General features: G+C 40.3%; 1 protein-coding gene across 3 annotated transcripts in view; it reads left to right on the forward strand.

Annotated features, from left to right (window-relative positions):
• ppp3cca (protein phosphatase 3, catalytic subunit, gamma isozyme, a) overlaps window positions 1-18,331 on the forward strand; it is a 36,692-nt gene extending 18,361 nt beyond the window's left edge. The window contains exons 4-14 of one of the 3 annotated variants that reach the window (XM_005949172.3): window positions 393-504; window positions 2,557-2,702; window positions 3,993-4,132; window positions 7,034-7,111; window positions 7,196-7,290; window positions 7,404-7,529; window positions 7,613-7,690; window positions 9,532-9,616; window positions 10,480-10,577; window positions 13,314-13,340; window positions 15,797-18,331. In XM_005949172.3, coding sequence (XP_005949234.1) covers window positions 393-504; window positions 2,557-2,702; window positions 3,993-4,132; window positions 7,034-7,111; window positions 7,196-7,290; window positions 7,404-7,529; window positions 7,613-7,690; window positions 9,532-9,616; window positions 10,480-10,577; window positions 13,314-13,340; window positions 15,797-15,948 — 1,137 coding nt within the window. In that variant the 3' untranslated portion in view covers window positions 15,949-18,331. Of the gene's footprint in view, window positions 1-392; window positions 505-2,556; window positions 2,703-3,992; window positions 4,133-7,033; window positions 7,112-7,195; window positions 7,291-7,403; window positions 7,530-7,612; window positions 7,691-9,531; window positions 9,617-10,479; window positions 10,578-13,313; window positions 13,341-15,787 lie in introns of all 3 variants that reach the window. The other 2 variants (XM_042214966.1, XM_042214965.1) reach the window with 2 other exon arrangements.
• The last annotated feature ends 1,481 nt before the right edge of the window (window positions 18,332-19,812 follow it).

Raw genomic sequence — 19,812 nt, forward strand, 5'->3', positions numbered from 1 at the left:
GCAATGTGAATTGTGTTGGAAAGCGGGGCCTTTTGCTGCCTTTGAGAGGGTCATCTGGGATGCTAATACGCTTGTTGTAAAAATGTCAACATATTCAAGAGATGATTAAATCTAGTTCATATGTAGAGAGAGACATTTAATTAACATAAATATTGTTTTTGCTTTTTATATAGTGTGAAATTAAACCAAAAATCAGTTCCTGGGACTTTATATAGTAAGGTCCATACCTTAAAACCTTTGAAAGAGCAGCTCAACAGTTCCCCCTCGAACAGCTCTTGATGACAGTGGTGAGGGAAGCCTGTGTGTGGAGAACACTGAATATATTTGAATAGAATTATGAGCACACGTCTCTGACCTTTCTCACATTTCTCTCTTGCCGTCTCTCCTCTCAGTGCGTTCTCTACCTCTGGTCTCTCAAGATCAACCACCCCACCACACTCTTCCTGCTGCGTGGGAACCACGAGTGCCGGCACCTCACTGAGTATTTCACCTTCAAACAGGAATGTAAGTGTGCTGCTTTTTTCAGCCGTATGAAGACCAGCCCAGGGGGCTCATATGCGCTCTGTACCACTTTAAATTGACCTGTATCAGTCAGCTCTCAGATTTCACACATAGCCCAGATATAATGGTGCAGTCTGGTGCTAATAGTGTGAGTGCAGGATTGCTGTCGCAGGTATTTCCTTAGTCCCATTGATAGTTCTTTTCACTTTCAAGTACCGCAGACACAAATAAGGAATTGAAAACACAGTGCTGGGAAACATAGCTATGTTAAGTCAGACTTCATGCCAGAGAAGTGGAGTGTTTTCTCTATTCCCCTTTAGTAAAATGACTAGCGCCCCATAAGTAGGACACATTTGTCACAAACACGTTGAATTGGGAAGTCCCGTCACAACATGCAACAGTTCATCTGCGAATCTCCAGCGAGGAGATGAAGCCTTTGTCCCGTTTGTCTTGCCGACAGCAAACTGCCGAAGCATGGAGAGCAGCGAGGCATGCTGTTGATGCTATTTAGACAGTTACACTCACACTTTGATTTCAGTCAGTGACAGCTGCATGTGTGTGTGTGCAGAGCAGGTGTGGAGGTATTAGCATGCAAACTCAGAAAGCAGTCGGCAAAGAATGTCTTGCCAGTTGCAAATAGATTTCACTCACTACATCCCTGCTCACACCCACCCACATGCCACCTCATCTGTACACACAAACACACACACACAGTTTGCCACCTGTTCGGTTGGGGCAAGCTTATTGATCGGAAAAGCTTGTTGATCGATAAATCAGTTCAACACTAACAAATTTAATCAGAGAGGTTAGGGATTGTTGTAGTAATTGATTGCAGCTGCGATCACACTTCTCTCGTAGCCTTGTCTTGTAGTACACACAGGAAAGGTTTGTAGAAGTAGTAAAATGTGGCAATCCAAGTCAGTGTGGCCTCACACGATGTTTTAACCCATGTTGCCTTATTGTTTTAAGTGGTGCATTAATGATATTAGAACGTTTTGTTTTTTCAGATTAAACAGTCAAGAGTGGGGATTATTTTACAACTTATTTTATGATTGATCCTCACAGTGTACAACTCGAAGTTATGACGTGGGCAGAATATTGGCTACTGCATTAAGGCTCTGTTGACCATGTTGTTATCCTTGCATCTATTCCTGCGATTCCTCCACATCCCACAGCTATTCTCATGAATGATAGGCGTCGCCACTATACCTCCACATCAGCACTCACAAAAAAGGGGTCGAAACCTCCCTCTGTGTAATCTTTTACACAATAAGACAAGTAACAGACATAGAGACTTGCACAAGCGGCAGAAACAGCGGCTTGCTACAATGGATTTGACGGCAACTTTGTTGTGTGGTAGATATAATGCAGCTCATAGCCTCATGAGCAAGCGCGATACAATGACGACCTGTTTTATTTAATGAATACATTATCTTTGTTCTCATCAATAAACAGTTTTAGCATAGTTTATTATCACCAAGCACACTCATCTTATCTGTTATGGTCTACAGCCCCATGACGTCGTTTCTGGGAAGACATGGGTTAGTGTGCAGAGTCCAGAGTTAACCTAGATTCATAAGACGGCATTAACTCTTTACTTTAGCTAACTGCAGAAATGGCATTTTCCTGTTTCTCATCCCATGAGTAGTGTTTCATTGTTATTCCAACTAAGCATTAAAGATGTTCATTTACTAAAACATTTTCACAGAGTAAAGAACTTTAATTTCCAAGCTCAAAGCTCCACACTCCCCTTTATGACCTTAAAGTAGCACTGTCTTCAAACTGGCACTCGCATTGTACTGTCCTGGCTGCTTCTCCTCTATAAGGCATGGACTTCCTCCTGACCTAATCTGACCCTTTCATTCTTCTGCAAGTGGCGCTGTAGAAGCTGTCTGGAAACAATCACCACTGGCACAGTTGGCAGGGCAGCTCTGCTAGCCGCTCATAACACATCTACCAAACCTTTGCTGTAGTGAGCAAATTCAACAGACTTTTTGCCATCTTTGACAGTAATTATGACCTCAGACTGAATCCCAATCTTTATTTTTACTGCAGGTAAAATTAAATACTCTGAACGGGTGTATGACGCCTGTATGGAGGCCTTTGACTGCCTGCCCCTCGCTGCCCTACTCAACCAGCAGTTCCTGTGTGTACATGGCGGACTCTCACCAGAAATCAACTGCCTAGATGACATAAGAAAAGTAAGTGATCGACCGCTGGCTTGTGACATTATCAAGATCTGCCTTTCAAGTTAATCTCTTATATGTTCCAAGAATATGTGTTAAAGTGTCAGCTCTAATCACAGATCATTCACTCCGTCATGCCTCATTACACGTGATTCTAGCTTTGATGTACAGCCTGTTCCACTGTTGGCAGGTTGAAATCCAGAATGGGCATTTCCTGTCTGTGCCATGGATGTCCTGGTCAAACTGAGGCAGGACAACCAATATGGCTGTTATTGAAAACAAAAGTTTTACAATAAAGTGCACATTTAACAGCACCAGAGGGTGACATGAAAACACAGTAACATCTAAATTAAGTCATCAACTTAGTTTACTATATTTAGAACGAAGGCAGGTGGCACGGTGGTTAGCACTGTTGCCGCACAGCAAGAAGGTCCTGAGTTCAATTCCACCATCAGGCCGGGGGTCAGAATGGTTGTCTGTCCCTGTGTGTTGGCCCTGCGACAGACTGGCGACCTGTCCAGGATGTACCCCGCCTCTCGCCCTATGACAGCTGGGATAGGTTCCAGCGCCCCCTGCGACCCTGAAAAGGATAAGCGGAAGCGAATGGATGGATGGATGGATAGAACGAAGGCAGGCTTAAACTGGCCTCACTTTTTCGCTTTGGAGCTACGTTGATCTCTTATTTACAGTCTGTTAGAGATGGACAGTTAAAAGCTATAAATACTCGTTGGGCAAATACTTTTGGACTCTGGATAAACACTCTTCAGTCGTGTTTTGAGTGTTGACGTTACATAGTTTGTCTGGCAGAGGGCACCCTGCAACTTCCCTGTTGGCAACATACATTTTTGGAGTGCCACAAACACAACCAGGTGAACAGAACGAAGTCCAACGTAAATAAATAACACCATATCGCAAATGTTAGAGACGTGTTTTCTGTTTTGTGTGTCTGATAGAAAAAAGTATTAGGAGATGTGTTGGCATATTGCTGTCTTGGTCTTGGGGCTTTAGTCAAAATAAAAAGGCCAGAAATTGTTTATCGGTTTTTATTGTTTAACATGGGTTGTAGCCTTTCACAAGCTTCTCAGCTTGTTACACTAGTTCTGTCCCTGCTGACAGAACTAGTGTAACAAAGCGAGTTCGGTTAAAAATGCATTTTTTCAGTTCCATTCATGTAATTTCCATCGAGGCAGTTGAATGGAGTGCTTTCATGTGAGAGAGTCCATTTCCTTGACTTTGTGGCTTTAGCCACTTTGTCACAACCAAACAGTTCCTCTGCTAAGCATGTTTGTATTTTGTGCTCTGCAGTTAGACAGATTTAAAGAGCCTCCAGCATTCGGGCCAATGTGCGACCTGATTTGGGCAGACCCTGGTGAGGACTACGGCAGTGAAAAAACATCAGAACACTTCAACCACAACTCCGTCAGAGGCTGCTCTTACTTTTTCAGGTAAAACTGCCGCTTTTAGCGTCACTGTTGCGCTCTGCACAAGCACTGCCCTTGTAGACCACTTTAATAATAATAATGAGGAATTGAATTGAAAACGAGCTGCATCGCGCAGGTCACAGGTTGTGGATTCATTGTTTTATAGGTCAATCAGCTTATTGAGGCACTTTCAAAAATGGCCTTCTCAAAACAGGTTAGCAGATAAAAACAGCATGTTCAAAATGGGTCAACACATTCAGTGTGCCTCTACAAAATAGGTCAACAGATTCAAAGAGCTCCTTCACAATATTCTGTGGAAATGGGTCCAGCAATGGTCAAGAGCAGACAAACATGTTAGAGATTTACACATTTAAATGGCTTGTTTAGAATTCTGTGGGTTTAAAGATACAAAACGCTTATTCAGAATAGGAAACAACAGCCAGGTGATTACGTGTAATAAGATTAGAGAGGAAAAATTGAACAAGGCCTATCACAGTCCTTTATGACAGAAAATGTTAGGTTGAGATAAGCTAAATCAGTTAGCTTGGAGCTAGTTACATCAGCTGTGTGCAACTTGAGATGTAACCAGCTTCCTCAGTAAGTCTGTATTAAGTGAAGATAAATGCATCAGTGAATTAAGAGATTGCACCAGACCTTACCAAGAGATGGCAGCTTAGGGGAGTTGGTCAGCCACTTTGGATGGACTTATCATAGCTTTCATTTTGTGGTCTCCACGTGACAAAGTAAGTACTTTTAAGAAACTATTTAGCTCATATTTGGGAAAGACTTTTGTCACAGCGGTTTGCAGTGTTTCACACATTACACATGCATAACTCACAATGTCAGAATGTCTAAATAAAGGTTTCTTCCTGTTTAGAATGTGGTCAGTTTTCAACAGTCTTTGAGACTGACACAAAAGTTAGCCAAATACAATAGACGACCTGCATTTAGCGATGTCAGCGACTCTACACCTAACCTAAATGTAAGACACTGTAGTTGTTATGCCGACTGTCAGCCTGCCTTGTTTGATAAATCCAGGGAACAGTATGATGACCTTCTACTCCAACAACATTGAAAGGATTGCTTTTTTCCACTGGTGTATACTGCTGTTTGTTTGTATAAACAAGGTGACGACACACAGGCAAAGAGCAGTGATGCCTGCTTGTGATGCAGTCAGTGTAAATCTGAGCTAACTAAGGCCTCAGTCACAAAGGCCTAGAGACCAGTCAGCGACCATCTGGCAACCACTTTGGTCACGACCAGCTGTATGGAAAACCCTCCTTCCGACTGCTTTGGTTGTCAACAGGTTGCTGTGTTTGCCAAACGTTTGCATGGAAGGCGCCAACTTGTCTGCAAACACTTACACACTGCTCACTAAGCAGTAGTGAAACATGAAAAGTGTGAGGCAAACCAGAAATGAGGAATGTTCACCTTCAGACTAAAGGTTGTTACTCTGGTTTGCAATGCAAACTACAGGTGACTGCAGAGATCTGCTAGCAACCAAAGCAATCACAATGATGTTTTTGGTGCAGCAGCATTCTGTTTGCAGACAATTTCACCTTTGTTTTGGTTTCTCAAAGTTGCCAGTGTGTTGCGGCCTGTAGGCCCGTGTGACTGATGCCTCATGAAGCTAACATTAGATTGATAAAGCAGCATCTCAATTATTGTAAAAGTATAACAGGTGCTAGCATAATTTTACATTTTTGTTAAAATGCTGTCTAAACCACTAATTAGATTTTTTTTTTTTTTATGTTTGTATTTCACAAAAATAAAAACTAAATATCTTAACTGATTGGCTAAAAGATTGTTAGCACAAACTTTGGGATTGCTGCTAACTCTGAAATGCAGAGCTGTGCAAGAAAATAAATAAAACATAGATACCTTGATAAAGTTTCGGGAAATAAGAACACATTGATACTGAATATAGACGTGATTTGCTGGAGGTTTTGTGAAAGTGTGTAGTCCTTGAGTTGATAACTTTTGATTGGCAGTGCTATAGACATTTCCTCCTTTCATGCATATCTTAAGGTGAAGTGATTTTGTTTAGCTGATCCCTAGTTTAGATGAAATAGTGTACGAACTGACCAGTTTATCAAGTGTTAAACCAAAGTAATAGTGATAAAACACTCTGTTTTGTCTTGTGTTGCAAGTCCCTTAGAGCCCAGATTTACTTGCTGATGAGTTGAGCTAGAGCCAAGACCGTGGAAGGAGAGGTTTTAGTCATCAAGATTTCCATCAAAAGAACTTGAAAGTAAAACAAGGTTTCCTTTGATGAACCTGCTGAATGATTATTTAACAGCTGCTTGCAGCATGCTCTCATTTATCTCTGCATCACTGAGGATCTCTCACCTGTTCTTCTTTGAGCAGCACTCACTAGTGTTCCTCCAACATCCCCTCCTTTAGTGGTTCTGGAGTTGCTGAGTAAATGGAACAAATAATTGTGACTATGATTTTGCCTTAGTCTAATATTAATACTGGTCAAAACATTAAAGTCTGCATGTCTAAAGTCTGTTCATATTGCCAATATCAGAAACCATTGGGGCTGGTTTGATGTTGCTTTGTTTATTCCCAATAATTTCCAGAGCTAATGGATTAGTTGTACTCTAAAGTAAAGTAGTTGTCCTCATCTAGCCTCTGCTTGGTCTAAACTTTTTGGAGAGGCCAGCCAGTGCTGCTGAATCCCATAAATACACTAGAGCAACCCCTGGATACTGTGCATCTTTAAACTCTGAGCTCAAGAGGCCAGAGGGCACAACATGCTGAAAATAAACGTGAAGGCATCTCCTCAGGCCAACAGTCAATTAGTAACTGATCTTAAGAGGCCTCACGCTGCTCCGTCTAATGGTTTAAATTTGAACTACGCTTTGACCCCTCTGTTAGTGGTTTTAACTGGTCCGCCTTCTCTGTCTCTTTCTCTCTTTGCAGTTACTCAGCAGTCTGTGACTTTTTGGTAAATAATAACTTGCTGTCGGTAATAAGAGCCCATGAAGCACAGGATGCAGGGTAAGTGGTATTTTGAAAACACATTTCCAGCATTTGATGATATGGAACATGTTTAATGGGTCACTCTTATTTGCGGCTGCATAGGTATCGGATGTACAGAAAAAGCCAGACCACAGGTTTCCCTTCATTAATCACAATCTTTTCAGCTCCAAATTACCTAGATGTCTACAACAACAAAGGTCTCTGTCTTTTCTTTTTTCTCATACCTCTCTCATTATTGTATTTTTCTTGCATTTACCTGTCGTCAGTCCTTCAATGTCTCCTCCCATCTCCTCCTCTCTTTCTATCTTAGCTGCTGTATTAAAATACGAGAACAACGTGATGAACATCCGACAGTTCAACTGCTCCCCGCACCCTTACTGGTTGCCCAACTTTATGGATGTCTTTACGTGGTCTCTGCCTTTTGTTGGAGAGAAGGGTACGTCTGGTGCCGAGTTTGGAAAAAGTGGATTGGAGGCCGACAACGATTCTTGTATTGAGCTTTCTATGATTCATTTACAGTGACGGAGATGCTGGTGAATGTACTCAACATTTGCTCCGACGATGAGCTCATGTCAGAGGGAGACGACCTTTATGAAGGTAGGTAAAAAAAAAAGCATGTCTATTATTACTGAAGAAGCGTCCACTCGAAAACGTTCATCTCGAAATGTTTCTGATGAATACTTTACTCATAAATATAACCAATGGACTGGGACCAGTACAAAAATAAAACAAGAAAAAACCCCACTAAGTTGGGGAAGGTTATTAGTGAGAACTGCCAGTGTGTTTTTCCACAGTGGTAATCTCACTAAATTGAGAAGAAGCTGAAATGAAAGCATTGTCATGCAGGCAAACTGTTTATTTAGCAATCTTTGGCAGTCCACCTCTCTTCCTAACACGATACCTCCTGGTCACCAGTCAGTAATACGATCAAAGCTACGACAAGCCGATGTGATGTCTTTTCAGACTTTTTTATACGAGGGCAATCCCAAAGGTCAGGTCTGCTATTGTTTTAGAAATACAAACAACAGTTAATTTTCCATAATATTTACATCATTTTAAAGCTTGAAGACTTATTTTTCTACATAATCGCCATTTTGGTCGATGCATTTTTGTAGATGCTGTGGCAGTTTTACAATGCCCATGTCATACCTGCTCGCCACCGCCACAGATTCGCCTTCGGGACAAATGTTCTTTCAACTTTGGGAGCAGGTGGTAGTCACTGGGTGCGTAGCCCAGACTGTAGGGCGGGTGGGGGATGAAGTTCCAACCAAAGTTTGGCAGGAGAGCGATAGTTTGACGGTGACGTGTGGATGCGCGGTATCGTGGAGAATGCTTATGCACAGTGCGCAACTGTGTTTTGGGACCAAAAGGGGGTATTATTGGTTGACTTTCTGCCTGTTGGGACCACAGTAAATGCTGACAGGTACTGTGAATCACAGGAAAAACTCAGAAGGCCATTTCAGAACCGGAGAAGAGGAATGCTGAGGAAAGACATAAGCATTCGCCACAACACTGCATGTCCACACGTCACCCGTGATGTAAATATTGTGAAAAAATAAACGGTTGTTTGTATTTCTAAAACAATAGGAGACCTTACTTTTGGGATTGTCTTCGTATTTACCGGTGACCACATACTCATAGTGCTCCTAGAATCAAACACTTTTACTTGGTGATGAACCAGGATAATGTGTCCTGGACACAAACTACTCAGTGGGTTTGAATTTTTCTTAGTTTGGACAAATACATCCAAACAATGACAAGACAACTTCTCACTTTCTTTCTGTTCTTCACACATTAAAGTAACCTGTGAATTGTGATGGATCGTGAGCTGGATGAGCTACTAGTCACATTGTAGACTCTGTTTTTAGTACATTGTTCTCTAGAATTGAGGCAATCAGGAAACAAAGGAAATAATCTTTCTCACTGACACACATCAAAAATTATTTTTCACAAATAATGGGGTAAGGGCATAGTTAGGATTCTTATCTATGGTGAGTCAGACCTGAGAAGGTTAACACATTTATAACATGTATCAAAGCTAAACCTAGTTTAAGGCGTGTTTTTGTCTAAAAATCCATAAATATAGGTGGCCTGCTCACCTGTGCACATGTGCTTAGGTTGTAGACTTTATACAGATTCATTTCTGCTTCTTCAGTGAATGACGATTTTAATTTGGCTTTTAAATTGGATGAAGTGATAATGAGTCCCGGCACTCACTTAACTGACATGGAATGCTGGGAGGTGATTTATGTGTAGCGCTTAATCATAATTCAGCCTCTGTCACACATGGCTGATGCTGAATAGGGAGTTCTGGTCCCTGAAGTACACGCACTCTGCTCTGAAACGAACGCGTGACCAAAGAGGGCGAAGAATATCACTCCCACGGGATGGAAAGTGCGGTGTGCTTTGTCTTAACTCATACTACGCACTGTCTCCAGGCGGCACCTCAGCGATGCGCAAGGAGGTTATTCGGAACAAGATTCGTGCTGTGGGAAAAATGGCCCGAGTCTTCGCAGTTCTCAGGTCTGCCTTGACTTTGACATTCTCTTTTTTTTTTCCCTTCTTCTATTTATTTATTTTTTTTTTTAAATATAATCCCAGTTGGAAATGCTTGTGTTCATGTATATATGCTAAAGGGATTTCAATGAGCTCAGTGCACTGGGTCATCACAATACCAGAAATAATTTGCAGGGCACCACAGGGCCAGTATGCAGCAGGATTGGTGAAGCTGAGTTTGAAAACACAGCGCTGGCCTGCTGGGATTAATGAGCGGGCACAAGATGAGTCACGATGCACCTAGACTCTGTAATGACATTACACATTATTCCAGATTAATGGCGCTGCTGCTAGCTCGTCACACTGCTGCAAGTGGACAAGCAGCCTATTTGTCAAACGCCTCCGTATGTCGAATACTGAAAGGGAGAGGGGGGGTAAAAGAAGGCTAATGACACTTTTTAAAGGCACAGATGTCTCTGTAGGATAAGAAAAGGTGAAGTTTGCCTTTGAAGTGTCTCAAAGTTTCTATAGAATAAAAAGCAGAGGACCCATTAAAGGCAACATGTTAACATAAAAGTGTGCTAACACAAATCTGTACACTAAGAACCGAGTCTTAAAAATATTGGTTCAGCTGCTAAAATTGACACAAGTTGTCAGTGACCCAATTACAGAAGCCGGGCACATGCTAGCAGGTTGGCTGGAGACGATTAGTGCAGATAGTCCATCGAACCAAACAAAGACTGGATGAGACGGAGCAGGTGAAACATCCAGTGACCTCATGACCTCATGGTTTGAAAACCGCCTCTAAACCACAAGGTGTGGGTCGCTGCGCTTGTTGAGACCTAAACTGTGTGTGCTCTTCATGCTCCTGTGTGTTGTTTTTGGACTAGGGAGGAAAGTGAGAGTGTGTTAACACTCAAAGGCCTGACCCCAACTGGAACTCTTCCAGTGGGAGTGTTGTCTGGGGGAAAGCAGACCTTACAGAGCGGTAAGTGTTTCTTATACTGTGTAACCTTTCCACTGTGTCCATTTACCACTTAGCTCTAATTAGACAGGCTCTGTGTCACACCCTGTGTCGCAGAGTCTGTTTATTTAGGCACACCTGTTTTTTCCCCCTGTTTTTGCTTTTATTACACACTTAGCTTTTCTTGCTAAGATTTAAGTTTAAAGATTGCCCTTATTTTCTTGTGGCAGTTATCCAGTTATCCTAGCCTGCTTATCCATGCTAATATATACATTATACACTTGCTGACATGTGAAGCAAGTCAGAAGAATGGTGGTTGAAGTATTACTGTCAGGACTCCTGACTCCGCCCTCTGATACCCTGATGTCTGTGGGTATGTGTAATAATTTTTGCAACTAAATTAATTTATTGCCATTTTTTTCCCCTGCAGTTGATTATGTTTATTCTGTAGCAATGTTGCTTTCATTTCACCTGATTAGTTGGATGACTTTCAGGTCTTTGCTCCTCTGTTATATTGGCTTCAAACTCTGATGCAACATTTTGAGTGTGAAGTCATAAAAACTGACATATTTCAATATGTTTGCTCTAATTATTGTTTTTTTTAATTGAGTCATCTCTAATGGGCTTAGCTGTAGAGTTAACATTCACAAAAAATAAATTCCTTTGGTTTTGTTGCAACTAAACTAAAGAAGCCACAGCTTCTGTGTTGGGGGTTTCCTGTTACTTAAGAATAAACCTGGTAATTTCCTTCTGTTTGGGTTTCAAAAGAGGCAATGTGGAAAATACGGACATATCTGTGCATCTCAGTGACGCTGAAGAGACAAGTGTTCAGATACATTATGATACAGCCCTATACATGCAAACATATGTCACAACATGTCCTAATATAAATGCCCAAAGAAGTACCCAGTGACATTTTAAAACTGCCAGGCCATTCCATCTCAAATCAAACAATTTTAAGAACATTTTTTCCAATATCCATAAAAATGTCACACTCCAACGTTTGGATATATTTGGATATATTTTGAAAATGGTCCATCGACCTGTCACTTGCGTTTTTTTTAACACTTTAAAATCTGAGGCCATTTTTGAACATTAATATTTCAAAAACTATTAAAGATAAAAGTGCGAACAGTTTTCTGAGCTTTCCCTGCCATAAAAATGAGTGAGAGTCTTTAATTTAGGGACGATAAATCACAACATGTCTGAGTTAAAATAGGACTTAAAAGAAAATTGAAGTCTTTGAAAGTCCCATATTTGAGCACACACTAACCCCCCAAAAACTTACACATTGCAAATGAAAATGTTTGACAATTTCTGAATACCATAGAATTGTATTTCACAATAATGCAAAAATGACCATGTTTAATGTACAATAATGTTTAATGTGAAGTTTTCAGTCACAGAAACTTTCATGCAGGATTGAGCAAGTACGACAAGTTGTATCATTACAAATATCAGTAGATAGCTTCTAGATGGTCTTCTAATTATAACTGAGAAAATAAATTTGTTAAATTACAGATTTTTGATTTTTGAGACCTTCTGTCCTGAATGTGTTTTATAATTCAGTAAAATTAAAACGGCCAACGATGATTTGAGATGGGATGAACCTGCTGCCATGTGGGAGACGTTTTCTAGAACAACTTCAGTATATTAAAAAGAAGCATCCGAGGAAGGTTTTCAGCTTTGTCTGTGAATATCTGATACAGCCGCTTCACCATTCGGTTATAGTCTCTTTGAAGGGTTCGAGATCAATGGTGGTATTCCCGCCACAGGAAGCAGTGTCAGGACTTTGACTGCCCCCTGCCTCCATGCGGCAGAAAGCTTTGGGGCTGAGCCGTGGGCCGGCTGGTCGAGGAGGTCAGCCTGTCACCTGGAAGTGGCTGCTGACCCTTTGATCTAAAGGTCAGCACCAGGCCTCACCTGCCACAGGACGTGCTGGGAGCCATGCTCTGCCATGCTGGAGGCTCACAGAAGTTGCAGAGCAATCAAAGGGAAAACCACATGTTGTGACCTTTCTGAGAATGTCATTGTCCATGTCTGTTCCCCCAATCACAGCTTTCAGATCAGCTAGGCTAGTTCAAACAAGGGGAGCAGGGGGCTGTGTGTATTTTTATCCAGTCCTCCTTGATTCTCCGATTCTTGCTTGTTTCAATCTTGATGATAATATACCTGTGCGTTTTATGAACACATAACATCATTGCTGCACTAATTAAATCCAGTTTGCATCAAATTTAATTCATCGTGTTTCCAAAAGCTGTAAAAATTATTTTAGTTCACTTTGGCATGAAGCTGATTGTACATGTGTAAATGAGTGTGTGTCTAAAGGGAACATCTGACTTGTGCTGACTGTGTGTTGAGCTGGACTGCCTGGTCATGGTTGTGCATCTCGCCCCCATCTTAGACTCTTAGTGTTTAACCAAATCCCCCCTGGCTCTCCACACCTAAGTCCTCGTGACCCTTTAACACCAACACTGGCTTAAAACTCCAGCAGACTTCTTCACTCTAACCTTTCCACCCAATCACCTAAGTGTTTTGGTGACGCTTCACAGCTGCTATGAATTTTTGCCTCCCTTTGAATGAGCCGTGGGTGTTGGCCTATATTCTGCCATCTGTTTCTTCAGATTATCCCACAGGGGTGTTCAGATTTATTTTTTAGTTGTATTTTATTAATTTTTTTAAACACTGTTGTATTTGCTGTCTCTGGCTACTTTGATGACTTCCTTTTCCCCCCTCCTTCCTCAACTCCCATTAACATAGCTACCGTTGAGGCAGCTAAAGCAAAAGGTATGCATTGGCTGTTTGGCTCAAATCCCCCTGTCTGTGTTTTGTGTGTGTTGTTCACCCTTTAACACAGACCCACTCCTCAAATATGTATTTTTTCCCCCTTTCTGTTTATTTCTATTGATTATCCTGTTATAGTGAATCCCGTTATTGCTGGTTGCTCTTGCATCATCAGAATCTGTTGATAACACTGGTTCTGTCATTGTGAAAATCAGCACTAGTGTTTTCTTTGACAGACAAAATGAGGTGGAAACAGCAACAGAACATGAATTGAAACAAAATGCTTGAATGAGAAAGAAGTGAACATAAGTAATCGCCTTTTTGTAATTGCTGTGTTCTCTTTGTAAATACAGAAATCTTTTTTCTAAAACATTTTAATACAGGCAAAAAGCAAATTTGCACAGGCACTAATTAAGACTTAGACTGTGTTGCTAAAATGAGATTCAAGAAGTGTCAACTACCACTGTATAGTTTAAAGCTTTGGAGGATTCAGGTCAGCATTAGCTAAATCAGGCTCGTCTCTGTATGTCTGAAAAATAAAGACTGTTTTAAAGAGGTTATGTATTTTGTTTTGTCGATCAGGTTTAGGACATGATTTGTCCTTTGTTGATAAGAAGTCCCTGGCTGTGGTCACATAAGCTTTTCTTGCCAAGTGTGGCTCCCCACACAGAGAAAAGCCTGCTAAGACCTGGTTAAGATAAGACCGGGGACATCCCTGCCTGGGATATTTTCAGAATCTAATCCTGTTGCTCCGTTTGGCTGTTGCTACACCGCTCGTCTCTTTTGGTCGACAGTGATGGTTGGCGGATCAACAGGTCTCAGTTATCTCATCAAATCCATAAAATATTCTATTGCAGAAGACATTAACAGTTAACTTTGTAGATGAGGTAAAGCAGGAGCGTTACTTACAAATAGGCATCAACCTTTTATGTCTTGTTTATCAACCAGATGAGCTCAGATAGCTCAGTTATGTTTCAAATGTATTCATTTCAATTGATTTTTTTTTTTTTTAAGTAAACCTTTTAGGCCATGAAAGCGTACGTTAGACTGTTACCACTCAGAGTTACATTTACCATCAGTCTACAAATTTTAGTATCTGTTCATTCACACCTTTTAGATAAATATTTCAGGAATGCATCCTGTACTTTTAGGGAAATGTTATAATTAATTATTTTGTGTAACTGTTATTTACTTCTGTAAATATGTTAGCTACTTGTCCTTTGCGTTTAGCTTATTATTTTGATATTTATTCACAGCTATAATAGAAACAATATCATTTTACAATTTTTATCAGTCTAAGATTACTTATCTATTAATTTCAACCACATTTCCTGTATTTTAAGCTGCTTTTTGACTAAATTAAAATATAAATTAACCTATATTTAATTAATTAATATGTTAAATATTTTACATATTGACTGTTTTAATTTTAGACAATTAATTTAACTACATGGTGTTTGCGTTCGCCTAATCATTTCACTTATGTAACTATTACCAACTTTACTAACACATAACCATTCATTTCAGATAATTATCGCCCTATGTAACCTGTATTTTTTGCTAATTTTTTAAATTATGCATCAATTACTTTTAGCTAATTAAGCGATGTATGTTCTTCTGAGCTGTTTTATCAACAGTTAGCTAACTACATTGGTGCACAAATGTATTTTATCAGATCATTTTGAGTGTTAACTGTTTTATCACTGGGATAAGATTATTTTGGACTTTGTCACGAGGACTAATATGTCTTTGTACCATATTCATTATATCAAATCAAAAATGTTTTCAAATTGGAATCTTTTTATACAACCGTGTGACCGATGCAGGTCCAAGTACCGCTGGTTGGAAATCGCAAAACTCAAAGTTGATAAATTCAATTATTATATTCAAGGAACTTTTTTTTTTTTTTTTTTTTAAATCACAGACATCTGGTTGTGCAAGAGTGGCCTTGAGGGTGTTTTTTGTTTGGTTTGTTTTTTTTAATATATAATTCCCATATAAAGTGTTAACCACTGAGTTTTTACTGTCTGTTTACTTTGATAAAATGAGTGAAATATATGAACTGTCTCTTACAAGTTTGCTTTTCTATTTGCACTTGTTTTCGTTCTGGTTTCCTTGGCCGTTTCGGGACATTAACGTAAGTCTATAACGTGTGAGGTGTTTAATTGGTGTAGTTTGTCCCACTGGTGCTTGAACGTTAGGAGTCATTATTTAGTTGTGCATGTGTTGTATTTACAGATCATCCGTTCTGTGATTAGCAAATACTGTGTTTATTGCTCACCAAATGAAATCCCACAAGGAATGCATTTTGATTGAGGGTGGCAAAGAAAATAAAAAAGAGAAAGCTAAAAATGGCGGTTTACAGCGAATACTTGCTGTGACGCACATCTATTACTAAGCTGTTTCTACCTTCTTTTAATTTTCTCTTTGGTCTCTTTTCTGATTTTTAGCAATTCAAGGCTTCTCTCCCTCGAGGAAAATTCGCAACTTTGAGGAGGCGCGTGGCCTAGACAGGATAAACGAGAGGATGCCTCCGCGCAAAGATGGCCAGCAGCCAGATGGAACCACAATCAACACCAACACCCCCAACAAGAACGGCACTGATGGATAGGCAACTGAAACACTACCCTGCCATCTTTACACAACCCACACCACCTGAGTCATAGCCCCCAACTGCTCTCTCTCGCTGTCTCTCTCTCGCTGTCTTCATCTGTCTCCTCTGCTGAAGCTGCATGTCCATCATCTGCTCGCCCACAGCCGGGCAGTGAATGGAAGCAGACACATCAGTGGATAAAAACAAAAGGAGCCGCAGTGCTGGGAAAGCACTACCCAGCTGCTCAAGAAAAGACAAACATTTGACTCTTTTATTTATTAAAGATAAAACCTATTAGATATATTGTGTTATAGCAAGAAATTACTGAATGAAGACATTTTACAGTCGAAATGTATTCTGTCCACTGAGGCTATACATGTCGAAACGATTAAAAAAACCAAAACAAAACAAAAAACAGGATTTTATAAATTGAAGTTGGTACCAGTAGATGAAGATGAGTTTTTAGTCATGTTAAGTTTGTTTTTTGAACTGTTGTTCTTCATGTGTTTGATAAGGGAAAGTACAAATACTGTAGCCTCGTCTGGGTCTTGCGAGATTCTTCCCGAGACATTTTGGACACTTGAGGTTCTACATACAGTATGCCTATATGTACATCAGTCAAAAGATAAATTGCATATGTATTTAAAAAAAAATATGATGGGAAAAATATTAAATTCTATCTTATCTAATAATAATAATTTTTAAAAAAAAAGTAAAAATTTCTATGTGAAGACTTATGTCTTTAAGACTTTGTCTTATTTATACAATTTGAAGCCCTAAAGGTGGTTGTTTTTTGTAAAGTATTTTGTTCACTTCCAGAGGAAACGTTTTCCTGTATTATGGTTTGTAAATGACACGGTTAAAGTGAAGGATTAACTCTTTATGTGCAATGATAGTTTGTATTTCTGGCTGTCTTGTGCTGGTTACGACTTGTGTTCACTTGATGGCAGCTAGGAAGTTCTTGCTGCCCTTAACCCCCGACCCCCCTCAAAAAAAGAAAAGTACAAAGCATGTCTTATTCTACACAGCAACCAGACCCATTAATACTCCTCTCTGGGTTGGAGCTCCGCACATCAAGATTACACTAAAAGGACCAGATTTCTCTCCGGTTATTGGCCAGAAGAGGACCTGCATGTCGTACTCTCCTCAAAGCAGACTGATGTTCATTATTACATAGGAAACTTCAGTGTATTTAACTGAAATATGGCAGTTTGATGTGATCTTTTATTGTAAAACACTAAAAAAAGGGGGGGGGGCGGGGCATGCTTTTGGGGGTTTACCTTTGTTTCTCAGTCTGTATTAGTGTCTCCATCTACTGTTGATTAGGCAGTATTCTTTTAAATTGTGATAACCGTGCATATCGAATAAGGGAAACATTTGACTTGCAGTGAAGCAACAGCACTTTGACGTTGCCGTACTTAAATACGATGGACTGAGTCATTCCCCCCGGCAGGGACAGCTGTCTGTCAAGGCCTAACAGTACTGTAATCATCTCAAGCTTGGCTGACTCACATACCCAGTATCTTATTTTTACAACCTATGGTCACACAAAGGTGGTGAACCATTAACACCTGCTGAGATTGCTGCTGTTGCTTTCTCTCTCTCTCTCTCTCCCCCCCTCCCTCTCTGAAGTGTTCAGCAATCCAGCTCCGCTCTGGTCTGAACATCTCCACTTCTCGCCGGCACTCCCAACCCTTTAAGACCTGCTTTTTCTAGGACACACTGATCTGATTCTACTGGTGCTTCGACACACCTGACTGTAATTCAGTTGTCTTTCTGTCACTCATGGAACGGAGACATAAGCTTTAAGATTTGCTATTCTGTCGCGAGTTTAACCCCCCCCACACACCGCTTTTTGCTTTTATTTTTTGGAAAGAAAAAAAAAGCACGAGCCATTTGCGTTCATGTGCCATGCCACCTTGGCCACACATGTCAAACTCTGATCTGTGTGAGTGTGCTTGTGTGGATGGTGAACAGAGTCCAGTCAGGAGGCTTTTGAGTCTCACGTGATTAAAGATGACGTTTCTTTATATCCTTAAATTTTCCAAAATATTGTTGTTTGCCATTATGTTCTGTAGTTTCTGGGAAGGCTTCCGAAAGTGTTTGTTTTTTTGTTTTGTTTTATTGGTTTACATTCAGAACTGTGATGTTGACATTTATTTTAAAGGTAAGGCTTTATTGGGTGAGGTATACAGTATACTGACCTCCTGTTAGGTCCTATACATATCTTGCAGAATGTTAAAAAAAAATGTTGTTCATCATATCAGATCTTATAATAGCTGTTAAAAAAAAGGGGGGGGGGGATTAAAAAAGCTGTACCGTATTTGTCATGCGAGGCCATGAAATCTTTTATGTAGATGTATCACTTGGAAAAAAATAAAATGAAAATCAAATACAGTGATTTATGTGACTTCTCTGTTGTATTGAAAAACCAATTTTTTTTTAAAAAGCTCAAACATTCATTCTGAATCACCAACATGTTCTCACTCCCAAAGCACATACTGATCAGCAACAAGAAATACTGCTCGTGCCTGATATTGTGTTGAATGAAAGTAACTGTTGTCTAGAGCATTTCCACAGATGAGGTGAACAGCACTGGTTAGCACTGTCACATCATAGCAAGAAGGTTGATGGTCTGAATCTGCTGGGGTCCTTTTATGCCTCTGCAGGTTCAATTCACTTCAGTTTTATTTATACAGCACCAAACACAACAATAGTCACCTCAAGTCGCTTTATATTGTAAGGTAGACCCTATAATAACACATACAGAGGAAAAACCCAATAATCATATGACCCTCTATGAGCAAGCACTTTGGTGACAGTGGGAAGGAAAAAATCCCTTTTAACAGGAAGAAACCTCCAGCAGAACCAGGCTCAGGGAGGGGCGGGGCCATCTGTGGGGAAGAGAAGGAAGACAGGATAAAGACATGCTGTGGAAGAGAGACAGAGATTAATAACAAATATGATTCAGTGCAGAGGTCTATTAACACATAGTGAGTGAGAAAGGTAACTGAAGAACAAATACTCAATGCATCATGGGAATTCCCAGCAGTCTACAGCTATTGCAGCAAAACTAAGGGAGGATTCAGGGTCACCTGATCCAGCCCTAACTGTGCTTTAGCAAAAAGGAGAGTTTTAAGCCTAATCTTAGTGTCTGTCTCCTGACATTTTTAAGTGAATTTCATTACAAAGACACACACTCACACTCTTTCTGTTTCTCTCTCACACACATACACACCACAATAAGATATGATTTTTGTATCTGTGCATTTTTGAATTTGTGTGTTCTAGGTATTATATACATCCATACATTACAAATTTTTATTTGTACTCTGTCATTTAATTATACCCCCCCCCCCCCACACACACACACACCACATGTAATGTAAAAGCTTTAAATAGCATGACTAGAATAAACAAATATTTGTTTATACATAAACAAAACAAGAACAGAGAGAATTTATAGAGCTGATCTTTAAAAGCAAGATGTTTTTGGAACAGCAAAAGCTGTGGAAAAAATCCAGCAAAGACCCAAAACATGCATCTGGCCCTTCGGTTGAACCACCTACTGTTCAGGGAAGCCTCATCAGAAATGGTCTCAGTGAAAGGGTGGCTTTCCAGAAGACATTCTTAAGGTCATCATCAGTCATGGATTGGCCTTCCCTGGAGCCTCAACCTTACTGAGGCAGTGTGGGATCATCTTGACAGAGAGTAGAATAAAAGTCAGCCACCATCCAAAGACGATCTTTAAGTTCTCCAGGGGAACTATTCCTGAAGACTACTTAAAGAAATTACAAATAAGAAGATGGTTGGGCAGATGGGATCACCACAATTTGTTTTAGCGGTTTGCAGCTCATCGCCTCTGTATTCTGCGAGCATTCT

The sequence above is a fragment of the Haplochromis burtoni genome, unplaced genomic scaffold, assembly GCF_018398535.1.
Source record: "Haplochromis burtoni strain Fernald_Lab_line unplaced genomic scaffold, NCSU_Asbu1 Contig_633, whole genome shotgun sequence".
NCBI lineage: Eukaryota > Metazoa > Chordata > Actinopteri > Cichliformes > Cichlidae > Haplochromis > Haplochromis burtoni.